The sequence below is a fragment of the Vipera ursinii genome (assembly GCF_947247035.1).
Source record: "Vipera ursinii genome assembly, chromosome: 2".
NCBI classification, from domain to species: Eukaryota; Metazoa; Chordata; class Lepidosauria; order Squamata; family Viperidae; genus Vipera; species Vipera ursinii.
Genome location: NC_139513.1, coordinates 241,250,764 through 241,266,780, shown reverse-complemented (window position 1 = coordinate 241,266,780; position 16,017 = coordinate 241,250,764). Strand labels below are relative to the sequence as shown.

The 16,017-nt window shown below is 38.4% G+C and overlaps 1 protein-coding gene across 1 annotated transcript in view; it reads right to left on the bottom strand.

The window, feature by feature from the left end:
• Positions 1-14,614, bottom strand: part of CEP120 (centrosomal protein 120) — a 42,378-nt gene extending 27,764 nt beyond the window's left edge. Inside the window, exons 1-9 of the mRNA XM_083356250.1 lie at positions 14,267-14,614; positions 10,425-10,581; positions 9,054-9,168; positions 8,167-8,308; positions 6,469-6,617; positions 5,286-5,483; positions 4,454-4,681; positions 4,116-4,320; positions 2,703-2,871 (exon numbers count right to left, since the gene is read on the bottom strand). Coding sequence (XP_083212376.1) covers positions 2,703-2,871; positions 4,116-4,320; positions 4,454-4,681; positions 5,286-5,483; positions 6,469-6,617; positions 8,167-8,308; positions 9,054-9,168; positions 10,425-10,581; positions 14,267-14,321 — 1,418 coding nt within the window. The 5' untranslated portion in view covers positions 14,322-14,614. The remainder of the gene's footprint in view (positions 1-2,702; positions 2,872-4,115; positions 4,321-4,453; positions 4,682-5,285; positions 5,484-6,468; positions 6,618-8,166; positions 8,309-9,053; positions 9,169-10,424; positions 10,582-14,266) is intronic.
• Positions 14,615-16,017: the final 1,403 nt, after the last annotated feature.

Genomic DNA, 16,017 nt, shown 5'->3' with positions numbered 1-16,017 from the left:
CATAAAAAATCAGTCTACATAAAAGTGATCTTTGGCAGTATTTTGAAGGGATGTTATCTCTCTATAAAAGAGTGGGATTAAAGCCTCTCACTCCTAAAAAGTCTCCAGTTCCTGCCCACCTAGCAGTTTGGAAGTATGCAAGTGCAAGTAGATAAATAGGTACCAATTAAATGGGGCTCATTAACAGGGACATTAAGAGAAGCCCTCAACTGGGTATCCCCTGGGCAACGGTGATGTCAGTGGCTAATCCTTTCAACCCAGAAGTGCCTCAGTTTTTCCAACATGAATGGGACGGGACTCCTAAAAAGGATTATTTAGTTCCTACTAGAGACTTTTTTTTGCTGCTGATGGCTATTTCTAAAACATTAACATATTAAATCTAGAACAGCATCTGATGGCATCACCATCTGTAGTGGATTTTCTATCAGGTTGAAAACAAGATCAAATTTAAGTCTGTACAAGAAATATATAGTGAAGTTTTGAATGTGCATATCACAATTCGGTCTAATATTAAATTTTAATTTAATTTAATTTAATTTAATAACATTTATATACCGCCCTTCTCCCTGAGGACTCAGGGCGGTTCACAGGGCAGAATAAAATAACCAATACAAACATTAAAAACAGATTAAACAATTGCCCTAGTTAAAAACAATATAAATACAACGCTAAAAACCCCCAAAAAAATTAAAAAACAAAAGATAAAACAACCCCAACACTCCCCCTCAGGCTAGGCCGGCTTGTACAAACAAAAATGTCTTGAGATCGCGGCGAAAGGAGCGAAGATCGGGCGCCATCCGGAGCTCTACCGGTAGCTGATTCCACAGCTCCGGAGCGCCCACAGAGAAGGATCTCCCCCTGGGGGCCACCAATCGACATTCTCTGATCGGTGGCACCCTGAGGAGGCCCTCTCTGTGGGAACGCACAGGGCGCAGGGAGCTTGATGCCGGCAGCAGATGTTCCCTGAGGTACTCCGGCCCCATGCCATGGAGTGCTTTGAATACCGTTACCAGTACCTTGAATCTCACCCGGAAGACAACTGGCAACCAATGCAGCTCACGGAGCAGAGGTGTAACGTGGGAGTATCGGGAGACTCCCAACACCACTCTCGCGGCTGCATTCTGTACCAGTTGGAGCTTCCGAGTGGTCCTCAAGGGCAGCCCCATGTAGAGAGCGTTGCAGTAGTCCAGACGAGAGGACACGAGCGCATGAGTGACCGTGCACAGATCATCCCGGCTAAGATAGGGCCGCAACTGACGCACCAGGCGAACCTGTGCAAAGGCCCCCCTAGTCACGGCTCCTATATGATCTTCCAAGGTGAGCCGTGAATCTAGGAGGACCCCCAAGTTGCGAGCCCTATCTACGGGGGGTAATAATTCACCCCCCATAGTTAGAGGTGGAATGTCCGAATAAACCCGGGATGAAGATATGCAAAGCCACTCAGTCTTGTCGGGGTTGAGCTGGAGTCTGTTCCTCCCCATCCAGACCCGAGAGGGAGATATATTTCATTTGGACTTTTCTTCTCTCCTATAAAAACATTCTTCCCTGTATTTGTATCCCAAGGGTTTTTTAATGTCTAATAGAATGATCATATTCCAAATCACATCATGTACGACAGAATACTAAAAGAGGTCCAGACAAAAATTAAATGCTTCCATTACTACTTAGTGATGCCCTACCTAGAAACTAAGTGGCTACAGCAGTATTTTCAATTGTAAAAAGTACACAAAATAAGAGGAACTTTCAGGAAAATTATTTACAAAAAGAAACTAAAATATCTGCATTCTTTAAGAGGTACTTTTACATAAATACCACTTGTATTCACATAGTATATTAAACCATAATTTACTTTAAACCAAATTTACTAAATCCACAAGCCACCCTTAGATTAGTAACTAAACTAAGTTAAGCTATAAATTATACTTTGCTACTAATAATGCCACATATAATATTCTAGAATAGAATCTAGAAAAGCACATCATGATTTAGCTTAATAAACTCTGCCATAGTATGACAAATCCAAGGCGGGTCGAATCCCGAGTGCTGCGTAAGAGTGACCACCTGTTACTCGTCCCAGCTTCTGCCAACCTAGCAGTTCGAAAGCACGTAAAAATGCAAGTAGAAAAATAGGGACCACTTCGGTGGGAAGGTAACAGTGTTCCGTGCGCCTTTGGCGTCTAGTCATGCTGACATGACCACGGAGATGTCCTCGGACAAGCGCTGGCTCTTCGGCTTTGAAACGGAGATGAGCACCAGCCCCTAGAGTCAGAAACGACTAGCACGCATGTGCGGGGGAACCTTTACCTTTACCTTAAAACATTACTATTTTATTTTCCTTATATATCATTCCATTGTTAAGCAGGAAATCTCCAATTTAGCATCCTGGCTAGCCAATTTATTGCTTTTTATCTCAAAATGTCTGGAATCCCAGAAAAGATACACTGGTATTCAAAAATAATAATTTGTTACAATATATCAGAAAGGAATGAGCGCGAAGAATCTCAACATTTCTAGGAGAAAACAATGTATTTAAGGTTTTTGTATTTATTAACAAGAAAATATCCTCCAAAGTAAATCCCATAAAATAGTTTTTTCACAGTGTTTATTTAAGATCTAGACCTGTATCTTAAGATTTTACATTGTTTTACATAGCAAAAATAAATCATGCCTTCCCAATGCATTACAATGTAAAGCTTTCATACCTTAACATACAATTAACAGGAAATCCAGCATCCAGATTATGTACAGCTCTTAAATCTACCGAAAAACAAAAATGATGGGATGATGCAGGAACAGCAATTTTTTGTCCTGTAGTAGATTCAGAAGTACTGGGATGTTGAGTCTGAGAAGCAGGGTGTTTGCTTTTCAAAGCTGCAAATATAAACACAAAATTAACTTTTAAAAAAGTGTTAAGCTTTTTTTCCAATAAAAGCTTCTCCACATAGAGTAGCAATAGTTTTAAATAAGTGTAAGTTACTATTACTCTAAGGTGGTGTGATGGCTCAGTGATTAAAGATGCTGAACTTGTCAGCTGGAAAGCTGACAGCTGGATTCGAGATCTGAGTGCTACATGACAGGATGAGCTCCCATTATTTGCCCCAGATCCTGCCAACCTAGCAGTAGGAAAGGATGCAAAATGCAATTAGATAAATAGGTACCATTTCGGTGGGGAAGTAACAGCATTCTGTGCACCTCAGCATATAATAATCACAAGACCATTGAAGTGTCGTTGGCCGATGCTGGCTCCCTTGCCTAAGAAATGGAGTTGAACACTGCCCCTAGAGTCAGATTTGACTGGACAGAGGAAACTTTTTCCATTATTACTCTAGTTTTATTTGTTAAAAACACAATTCTCAACCATATGTATATATTTATTATTATAGGTTCATAAAAAATATTCCATGTGGCATCTTGAAGACAAATATTCAGGCTAATATTTCTGGCAGATTAGTATTTACAAAATATATTTTCACATTTCAAGAAGTTTCCATATAAGGACAAAACCATATAAAGCAGGGGTCGCCAACCTGTGGGCAACGGGTTAGGCTGGCCAACGTGCACACGTGTGCGTGTACTCACACCTACTCGTGCTAGCGCCGCTGCCATGCAAATGGGGCACCCTGAACGCCATGTGGCAAAAACAGGGTGCCACTGTGAAAACGAGGTGCCATGGGCCGAAAATGGGCCGCTGTGAGCTGAAAACAGGGTGCCGCTAGTGAGTGTCACACGGGGGCTAGCACCGCCCCGTTTGCATCATGTCTGCTCGCAGCCCCATTTGTGTGTGTGAGCATGTAAAATCCTTTCTCCTCTTTTTCTCTCCGGCCCACCAACCGAGAAAGGTTGGAGACCTCTGGTATAAAAACTGGTGTTTTTATACTAGCAGTTTATTTTAAAATGAAATATGAAACCTACAACCATAAACAGATGATGCTCTCAAACTAAACATAAAGGAATTCCATAGGTAGGAATTCCATCTATTCAGAGCTTTTAGAATGTTTTAAATTAAATCAAATCATTGTGCAGAGTAAAAAAAAATTTCTATGAGGCTGCTATAAAAAAGATACAAGGAAAGAATAAGTTTGGGTTATGAGATATAGGCTCTGTCCAATTATTACCTTTTTTCTTTAATTTTGGATTTTTGTCATATTGAATACTTTCTACTTCACTTTCTGTAGCATCCTCTTTTATGGGGGGAGAATGTTGTGTCTGAGGTAGAATATCTTGGGAGTCATTTTCAGGTCTCACTTCTTTATCATGTGTTGGGGACAAACCTTTTTTCACATTTTCAGTCTCAGCCTTTGCAGCTGATTGGATTATAGGCTGAACAAACAGAAAGCAATGTTTATGACTAGCATTAATTTCATTTTCATGTAAAAATGATCATCAGTATATTTTTATTGTATTCTGCACTTTAAATAGTAACAAAAACTAAGTAACAAAAAATGAGCTGCACCTGACAAACTCTGCCATCCTTCTGAAGTGATACCGATACTCCAACAGTAGGTGCCATATCCAAAGGCAAGGGTGGCAGTTTCTGCCGAGCTCTATTAGGTGGAACAAGAATAAATGCTCCTTCTATAGCTACTGGATGCTGACAAATTTCGGTACTTCCATTCTTTAATAAGCTAGTTAAAAGAATTTCAGTGCTTCCAAGAGATTGGTCCCCACAACAAAGATGAATCTAGAATTCAGAAGAGCATTATTAGGGAAAAAAGTAAACAAATAGATCATACTGATTAGTCATATTTCAAGAACTTACACAATCACCTCCAAATGCAAGCACTAAAGATGATATACAAATATTCATAATGAATCATAGATTAACTTCTTATGGAAGCAAGGATTCCCCAGAATTTGATTTTCCTCAGATTATCGTATTTCTCAAAATCCCTAATACTTCAAGTCACAATTTAGCAGCAGCTTCAAATAAATATATTACAGGACATGAGTCACAACTCACAACCCAAACAAGGACAGCAAAACTGATCCAGAGATTAATTGTACTACTAAACCGTGCAGAGACTTCATCATTACATGTAGATGTTAGATCATTTCTACTTAAACACCCCACAAGCCGAGGGAAATGCTGCCTGCCATTAAAGTATAACAAGAATATCTCCAATTTTGCTGATGCATGAGCCTATTGAATTATATTGCTTTTCTGTAGGGCCAAAACCTTTGTGCACATGCCAGACTAGACTGTGATTAGTCCACAGGATTATCTCAGATTCTAGAACAAACTATTAAAGTTTAAACTGTCGAACAAAAATGATAAAACTGCTTACCTGCAACTTTGAGTGAGCAAAAAAATAAGCTCTTAGAACTTCAATGCTGCTGCGTATTCTAACAGATGCTCTTTCTGGTTCAAAGTTTGGATTCATCAGGTCGGTAAATGGTTCATTGGTAACATCATTACCAAGGAGTGAATAGTAAAAGAAGAATTCAGGCTGTCGTTCTGGAATTTTCACTGTGGTAGGTATTAACTATTGTGAATGTAGAGGAAAACACAAAACAGACTATGCATCCTCAGACTGATCATTTGGATCTATGAGCATTCACCTGCATTTCCACTATAAAGATTCTTCCACATTATACTAAATTTATTTAGGCATTTAAATATTTAGCAAATATAAAATCAGAGGATTTGAAGATAAGAGTAACTATTAGCTCCTGCTCATTTTTTTAGCTACTCTCATCAGGACAGAATACAGTTAATTTAGATTTTCAGATTTTAGAGCAAGAAATAAAAAGAGAGAGATAGATAACAGGACCATGCATAATGCAAATATAATTTGAAGTGATTCAGAACTTGCATAATCCAGTCCCTCACTAATACTCATTAACAAAGCTTGTCTAATTCCAGGTTTCTGTGCAAGTGATGTGACCCACTGAAAGAAGCAATTAAAGTTAATGAAACACAAAGCAGTCACAGCTGAAAAAAATATGGACAGCTTTAATGAGCAGAGATGGGTGCTATGCAATAAAAAGCCTTGGTGGAGCAGTGGGCTAATGCCTCCTTAAGTAACACCAGTTGCCTGCAATTAGTGCAGGTTCGAGTCCCACCAGGCTCAAGGTTGACTCAGCCTTCCAAGGTAGGTAAAATGAGGACCCAGATTGTTGGGGGCCAAAAGCTGACTTTGTAAAAAATGCCGGGCGAAAGCCCTAATAAGCAGGCATATACATAGAATGAAGGCTACTGCTAAGCACATTGATTTGTGCTTCTTCGATTGTAAGCTGCCCTGAGTCTTCGGAGAAGGGCGGGATATAAATGGGATTTAAAAAAAAGGTTCAAAATATTTCTTTCTAATAATTTTAAAGAGTATATGGAATTCCAGGTTTGATAATATTACAAAGTCATCATGCACTGTGAAGATCATGCTTTATAAAATATTCTACATGGTAACCAAATATGAATTTGCATTCACTACAAGAACTTAGCCATTTAAAAACATGAATCAATATTATTACCTGTTCTAACTGTGTAGCAAATGCAATAGTAACTGACAAAACAAAATAGTCATGACAATATTCTGCTGGTCCAATTTGATGATATCCTTCCTCTTCATTCAGCACAGGTACAAGATTTTTGGGGTCCAATCCAGGAAACTGAAAAGATACTTTAAAAAAGAAGAAATTTGACTTGGACTTTCTGAAAAAAATTGATCCAAAAGTTGGGTAGATAACAGAAGTATTAATAGATTTTTATGCTGTGAATACCAATGCCAATTTGATCACTGCAGTTTATAAAAGTTGTGCCTCAAGAAAACTAAAACATTTCCTAGTAGACATAAAACTGTATAAATTTATTACACATTTGTGTATATATTTATGTGTGTGTGTGTGTGTGTGTGTGTGCGCACGCATGTGTGTATTCTTTGATAGGTAGGTAAACACACATTTACACACAAAATTTTTAAACCTATCTTTTAATAAATATGAATCGGTCAATTCTTTATCAACTTGGAACAATCTAGCATAATTTGGTATTGAAAGTGATTCCTAAATATCACATTTTTATATTGTAAAGCATTTCCATATATTTATTCCTGTGTACTACCGAGGAGGACTGCAATAAAGTATACCAGTTTAACTGAAGATCATTAGTACAAACAGATATTATAGCACTGTTCATAGACAGTGGGCACAATGCCTGGGTTTAAATAAACTGGCTTCATTATGTTATACAAACTGTCTATAAATCAAACAAATTTAACACAAAGGCTGCAAGAAAATGTTATGAAGCATACGGATGAAAAGAAATTCCACCATATGACATACAGTACATGTTAAGTTTATACTCTGCATAAATTTACAACAGAATATAAAAAAGATTTAGGACAGAGAATTTAAAAGTATGAAGAGTAAAACCATAATGTTGAATAAAGTTTAAGTAGAGTATCACATGCTGAAAAGTGATTAAAAAACAGTAGTAAGAATGATTAATTTAGAGAAACAATAAGTATTACAAAATGTAATGAAAACAAAAAATTAAAATTCCAATGCAGGGAAAATAGTAGATATGCAATCCAGTTTATAATTCTAAAGTGTGATTAACGTCTTAATTGTTAAAGTAAATTAGTCTGAGTATGATATTGACATATAGGAGGAGACAATCAGAACCAGCCTTAAAAGAGATGGCATGGAATCTATTTTGTGTTTGAACCAACATTATTAAAAATGAAATAAATTTACAAGTTAAATATATGTTTAACATATTTTGGAAAGACATATAACTGTATATAAACTTTTAAATAAAAGTTATTAAGCAAGATTTTCTGGATATATAATACTGTACACTTATAAACAGAAAACAGTCAGAAATAAGGTCTCAAACTTTTCCAATAGGACTGAGCAGACTTCTGGCTTAATGGGTCTACTTAAAAAACTAACCTGGAGGTCCACCAGCAGCATTTAAGTAAAATCAAATGAATAATAAAATTGGACATATATTTAAAATTAATAAAATAGAGTGCTACTACATGAAGCTGACGAGTTCATTTTAGGCACAAAATAATGTGTTCACTAGAAATAATAAACAAGTTTATAAGACATTTGTATGGCAAATTTGTCAACCATTTCTGGACCTAGAAATATTCATAATTTATCACAATTCACAAAATTTCTACTGTTTTCTATGAAAAAAGAAGCATTTATTTTACTACTAACCTGCCATTTCTCTGGGAGGAGCTTCCCTTGCTTTAAAGCCATTGATGGATGCTTTGGTGTCAGTTTCTAACATCAGATTTAGTTGCAATTGAGGCTTAAATTTTGTGTATCTATTGCTGAGTAAAGGATACCATTTTGGTGGCTGTAGTCATTTTATTTAAAAAAGAGATAAATAATATGCTTACAATAAAGAATCAATAATGAGCAGCCAATAAAAAATACATTTGAGGTGCAGCAAGATAAATTAGCAGTTAAGCACCAATATTTAAGAGTTCAAAAAATAAAATTAACAAATACTTCTAAGTGGCCAAACCCTTTTCATTATAATAACTGCATAAAAAAAACATCAGATGTACAGTATACAGGCAGATATTTATCTATTTTATGTACTATCAGTTTTTAGTTCAATTTCCCAAAGCCAAAAACAATTAAGCAACGTAAAGATATTATTATGGTATTGTGGAACATAGCTGGCTATGGGCTTCAATAAACTCTGGTTAAACCACTATGTAACATATTGTATGAACATGTACATTATGTAATTTAGTTAATATAAGGCCCAGTTTCACTGAAGAATAAAACAGTATCTTTCCTAGACTGCTGTATAACTGCAGGTGGAATCCCAAACTCCTGCACTGAGAAATTTTCTACCACTCAAAAGCTAAATGATAGAAAGTCGAGACACATTCCTTCCTGTGTCTACATTTTTTTCCCCTTTATGAAGGATTAACAATTATTTGAAAGCTCACCAGTAATCTGAAATGGTGTAATCCAAACATATACATTCAAAGTTATGTCTGATACATTATTAATCCAAATTAAAACAACTTAATCTGGAATACACAAAAAGGAACCTATTTTATCATTAGATACAAAATTACAAATACCTGCTTTTTCTCTTGAGCAGTTCTTAAATCTAGCACAATATAACCTATCATCTCTTTAGCTGCAGATAGAGAATCCAAAGCAAAGCACTGCAACTTGACAGGTGTACGCTGTAATCTGTATAAAATATAAATCACATGCAAGAACATATATATGGCAGTCCTAGAGGAGATCAACCCTGACTGCTCTTTAGAAGGCCACATCCTGAAGTTCAAACTCAAATACTTTGGCCACCTAATGAGAAGGAAGGACTCACTGAAGAAGAGCCTAATGCTGGGAAAGGTTGAGGGCAAGAGAAGAAGGGGATGACAGAGAATGAGGTAGCTGGATGGAGTCACTGAAGCAGTAGGCGTGAGCTTAAATGGACTCCAGAAGATGGTAGAGGACAGGAAGGCCTGGAGGAACGTTGTCCATAGGGTCGCGATGGGTCGGACACGACTTCGCAACTAACAACAACATGATATTGACATATAGGAGGAGACAATCAGAACCAGCCTTAAAAGAGATGGCATGGAATCTATTTTGTGTTTGAACCAACATTATTAAAAATGAAATAAATTTACAAGTTAAATATATGTTTAACATATTTTGGAAAGACATATAACTGTATATAAATGCTGGGAAAGGTTGAGGGCAAGAGAAGAAGGGGATGACAGAGAATGAGGTAGCTGGATAGAGTCACTGAAGCAGTAGGCGTGAGCTTAAATGGACTCCAGAAGATGGTAGAGGACAGGAAGGCCTGGAGGAATGTTGTCCATGGGGTCGTGATGGGTTGGACATGACTTCGCAGCTAACAACATAGATACATACATATGCATATGTGTATATATATACACACATATACATACATATATATATATATATATATATATATATATAAAATCAGATTTTGATTTTTTCTTTTGTGAGTTTGAATGCAATTATCTTAATATGTTACATATTTCAGAAACTATACTAATTAAAAGTATTCTCTCAGAAAAAAAACTTTTTATTCACAAGAAATACAATCTAGTATTTAAAAATCTTTCCCCAAAGGATAATTATAAAAGAGAACAGATCCCTGTATTACTTTTTCTGGGCAAATCTAAGATAATCTTCCCAATAAAAGAAAAATAAAACTGGGAGTGGAAACTCTTATTTTCATTTTAGATAAATATAATAGTTGACTATCACATATTTCATTACATTTATTTCTTCCATTGTGTAGGTATTTTGAAAAAATAACTGTAGGCAACAACTGGTTTTTATCTCTTGTGTCTTTGAATTTTACAGCACTATCACAGATCAACTCACTATAATAATTATTAAAACAAATTCAGGAACGTAAAGCAAGTCAATGTAATTTACAAATCCACAACTTTTTGAGTAATAACCTGTGTCGATGAAGTGCTTTCCTATCAATTTCCCAAGCTAACTCTGTGGCAAATTCTGGTTGATCAGTATGTTCCACAGGATCTGTAGCTAAATGTTCGCCATCAAACTTTGCTTCTACCACCAGCATACGCTTTGGACGTTTTGGAAAATATCGCCCTAGGGGAAAAAAAAGGAAAATACAATTAAAAAGCTCTTAAATAGAAAAACTGAAAACTTATTTCATCAATCACAAAATGTATTGCCAAAGCTAATTCAAATATTCAAAAACTATTCTTAACCGCTGCATAGAGCCTTAGTGGAGCAGTGGGCTAATGCCTCCTTAAGTAACACCAGCTGCCTGCCATTAGCGCAGGTTCGAGTCCCACCAGGCTCAAGGTTGACTCAGCCTTCCATCCTTCCGAGGTAGGTAAAATGAGGACCCAGATTGTTGGGGGCAATTAAGCTGACTTTGTAATAATGCCGCTTGGGGGGTGTGTGAAAGCCCTAACAAGCAGGCATATACATAGAATGAAGGCTACTGCTAAGCTTGTAAGCCCTGAGTCTTCGGAGAAGGGCGGGATATAAATGGAATTAAAATAAATAAATAAAATAACTGCATCTTCCATTGACTGGTTTCAAATAAATTAAGAACAGCTTCTCCCAATTATAGAAAAAACTTGATTGTGTCTGCAATGGACGGTAACTCAGATGATTTCTTCAAAAGTGTAATGCTTGCATTTACATATTCTGCTAAGCCAAATTCTGGCTTAAAGGGAACAGGTAGGTAGCATGCTATAGCATACAGCATAAACAATCCATTTCTCTATTACTGCTGAGCTAACACAGAAATTCATGTATTTTGTTTAGCATAACATGTTAACAGGAAATGCTGCCTCGTTTGTTTTATCAAATAAAAGGAGTTTCTGGTTTTCATCTTTCCAGTTTGTGCATATTGCTACAAGAACCACAAAGCTTTCATGGGTCATTTCTTTACTAACGTTAGCAGAAGTGGGAGAGATCAAATTCATTCACAGTAAGCCAGAATTCTAATTAAGAATGAAGTACAAATACAATTAGGACCAGGTTTATAGCAGTCACATACTTAAAGGCTCCAGATTACACTCTTCTAAGAGAAATGGCCACTACAAAGAAAAAGAAAACCACTCCCTGTTAAGGAAAATATTGACAAAATTTACAGTATGGAGTGTTTCACAATATATCAAAACCAATGCATGTATGTGGCTGTACTCCCCAATCCCTCAGCTAGACTAGCCCATACTCATATTCTATAGCAGTAATGGCAAACATATGACACACATATCAAAGGTCATATGCCACAATATTTTGGGTGATGCGTCAGTGTTCATAAACACACAACTATTTGTGAAATCACACTCATTCTCATGCAATTTTCAAAGGGTGCAGAGGAATGGCACAGCCTTTGAAAACTGCACAAGAACAGGGTGCAGAGACTGTAGAACAGCACTCTCCAAAGCTGCTTCAAGAAAGACCTCATGCAACCCAGATTAGCCTAAGGTAGGGCAGTGTGGGCCTTTCAACAGAAAGCAAATACTGCCTGAGGGTAAGTGATACACAGCTCATGAGCCATGGCAAAGGGCACGATGTGGCCTGAGAAGCTGCAGTGGCATCAGGACAGAAGTCAAAGACATCTACTTCAGGCCTTGGATGCCGCTGTTCAGGGTGGCCTAAATGGTGGGAAGAGAGAGAAAATGGTTTCTTTTGTTTGGGGATTGGATGGGACATGCCAGCAGAGTCAAGTTAGGCATTTTCCAAATTTTTGATACCCTGAGCCCAAAAAGTTCACCTTCACTGTCCTACAGTCTCTTAAGGTTCCTGCAGGAGAAAAGCATCAGTCTATTTTTGCTTACTCTAGAATATAAGTCTTGCCTCATAATATATTTTAGGACAACAGAACTATAAGAATAACCAATGTAAACATGGTATTCTATCTATCTGGTATGGGGCTTCCGACATGTCAATCAAGAAAATGGTTAAAATTTCTCTCCTGTTTTATCAGCTGCCAACCAAAGCTGGGAAGCAAGGCAGCACACATCTTCAGGCTGCACACAAATCAAGCATGTAATAGACGGAGCAGAGGAAAGAGGAATTCTCTCTCTGGTCAAAAGGTGCCCTTTTGCTACAACTATTCTACTCATCAGCTCTCATTCTGTAGAACACATGTACAGATCGGACAGATTCTTTTAGCATTCCCTTGAGCAAAAATCCAAACCATCTGCCAAGTTTCATAAACTATGAAATTCTGAAATGATATGATCAAATAAACATACTATGGTTGCAATCCTATATATATTTAGGTCTCCAAAAATTATTTGTGAGTAAATATGGATAGATTGTTTATTCCAATGCATGTGTGACCTGCTAGCAAATGAAATTAAAGCCAAGGACAAAATGTAGTTAACACCAAATATACTTCATAATCTTCATATAGTATGAAGATTAACTTGTAGTTGTGTTTTGGTTTTTTCCAATAGTTACATTTCAAATTTTAAATACTATGCAATGTAAAATCAGATTCAGCTCTACTGTAAATAACTGCATTACAGATTAACCCACCAACAAAATTTGAGTAATAACCAGAAAATTTGTAAACCATTTGCTATTACAAAAACTACAATGTGAAGCATGAATTTACCAGATTGTAGCAACCCATAATGTAACCAAAATTCCTGATGCTTAATTAATTCTATTGTAGAAACTAAACTAAAATTGGACAAATAAATATATGCCTAAAAGTTTAAATAATGTGACCTCAAAGCATGCTTATACAATGACAAAATCAATGTATTGCTTTGAGTAAAGTTTGTCTGTTTCAGAATAATCTCCCATAAATCAAGGACATCAATTTTATCAGCTCTGAAATAGAAAATTACAGTGTGAACAATGTAACCCGACCCATAATTCTTGCTACCGTAGAAATAATAATCTGAAAACAACACTATATGTATTCTTCATTCTTTATTGTGTTTTCGTAGGGTTTTCCCCCCCCCCAATGTACCCTAACCCTGGACTTATTTTTATAGTACACATTCTTTTGGCCAGAAACTCACTAACCAGAAATGTGTCCTTAAGTGGAAAATGTGAGGACAATTTTAACCATTGGAAACCCTTTCACAACTTCCAGATCAAATATGAGAAAGGAAAGATTATTCTCATAGGAGCCATGTAGGAAATTAATGGTTATTTTATTAATTATTTAAGCCCAACCCTGTAATGACTGGTTAAAATAAAGACCTCACATAACACATACTTCAGGATGGTACTGAGCTCAAGGAATAATTCTTTAGAATGTAACTTGGCTTATTCAGATGAGATAAGATCTTACCATCTGTGCAAAAGTATGGAGTATCTGCAGTTGGCACACATGCTTCCTCAAAATATTTCATTGCGCTGGAAAACTTCTATACACTTCAGAAAAGAAAAAAAAAACTATTGCTGCCACTGCAGCGGCACCAATTGTGGTTTCTGCTACTACTCTTTGCTGTTCAGATTTAATGCCTGAACGCTCCCCAAACCCAAGATGGTCCATAATTTCCTCCCAAAGTCTGCTTCAACCCCAGGAGCCAATAAGTGTTTAAAATCTGAAAGTGACCGGGTTGATTTAGGTCAGGGGTCTTCAAACTTGGCCCTTTTATGACTTGTGGACTTCAACTCCCAGAATTCCTCAGCCAGCTTTGCTGGCTGAGGAATTCTGGGAGTTGAAGTCCACAAGTCATAAAAGGGCCAAGTTTGAAGACCCCTGATTTAGGTGGTATTCCCACCAATTCCTCTCCCAGATACACCCTCGGTGAGCTGATCCTCCGAGAACTGCTTTAAACATTACCTTCCAAGATAGAGACCACAATGAGGAGCTGGTCGGACTTAGAGTCCATTTTCATTCGGGTCGGGCAGCTCCCGAGCCAAGACTGGCTGGCTCGCGGCTTATTCGCTCCAGAAGAAAGCACGGCTGGTAACGTCCGAAGCTCGGCTTCCTATATCGGACGCCAAGAGCCACGTCAGAAGGCAGGTCTCTCTCTCTCCTCCAGTCCCGCCGGCCCGAAGCTCTTTCGCGCCTCCGACTCGTTTTCAAGTCAGGCGCCGCTTAGCAACCGGGAGGAGTAAGGAGAGGGCATGCCCGGAACGCAAGACTCAGAGGCCGAGGGAAGAAGAAGCAGCGCCGCCGGCCCAGCCCGTTTGCTTCACTTCCGTCTCTCGGTCTCTTGTCTTCGGAGCGAAGAGCCACAGCGCCACTTACTGGAGCGGCGGGAAATGATCCTGAAAGGGAGCCCTGCCCGAAAAGCAGCAGCAGGTGCCATTTGGTCTCCGCACAGGGAAGGGATACGTTTCGGTTTTGAACAGCTGTGGGTGTCCTCAGCTTACGTGCGAATTAGCAACCGGACTCCCCGCACAGCTAACCAAAGTGCACAAAGGAGCTGCAACGTCCATCCAAAACCAGATGGCCGAAACGGCTACCGGGGTGGGGAGCTGAGGGAAGGATTAAAACCAAAAGATTAATCAGCGCAAGTGAACTTTGATAAGCGCACTGGCTTGTGCTTAGATTGTAAGCCGCCCTGAGTCTTCGGAGAAGGGCGGGAAGAGCCTTGGTGGAGCAGTGGGCTAATGCCTCCTTAAGTAACACCAGCTGCCTGCAATTAGTGCAGGTTCGCATCCCACCAGGCTCAAGGTTGACTCAGCCTTCCATCCTTCCGAGGTAGGTAAAATGAGGACCCAGATTGTTGGGGGCAATTAAGCTGACTTTGTAATAATGCTGCTTGGGGGGCGAAAGCCCTAATAAGCAGGCATATACATAGAATGAAGGCTACTGCTAAGTTTGTAAGCCGCCCTGAGTCTTCGGAGAAGGGCGGGATATAAATGGAATTAAAATAAAATAAAAAATAAATAAATATAAATGGGATTAAAATAAATAAACTTCCCAGTCCTTGGGCTTTATTAAAGCCCTTCTCATCCTCCCAGACAGAGCTGTACAAATAATTATTTTCATTGCAAGTGGGCGGCGAGGGCGTTTCTCCAATGCTTTCTTGAAATCCCTTAATGGGATCTCTGCTTACTCTCTGCGGAAGATTCCTTGGTCATCCGTGCTAGCTGTCGGATCCACCCACCCTCAAAGGTTTTACTCCAAATTGTCTCCTTTTCAGCCGCTTTGCCATTTTCAAATGTGTGGGTGATAACTTAGACTTAATCGACGGAGCACACTCTTGGTTTGGGCGGTCTCACATAAGTCATCTTCCCCCCCCAAACATACCATATGTAACAGTCTAATGAAAGGTTTTCCCCCTTTTCCCCCAGTTTGGTCTCATCTCAAACAAATCACATTACGTCTCCCTATATAATTCTGGAAGGGTGGAGGGAATTGTAAAGTTGTGTGCTTCACATAGAGACGGACGCAGAGCTGGGGTAAAGATGAGTTTATTCTGAACAGAACGAACTGGGGAAACAGGGAAGCCTGTCGTCTATTTGTACCTGCCCAGGTGGATGGCATCCAATCAGTTCAAACCTGGGCTTCCTGCCAGTGCAGGTGACAATGGGTGTAGATCCTGGCTTCCCACCAGGCTGACCATGCCTAGGGCTATCAAC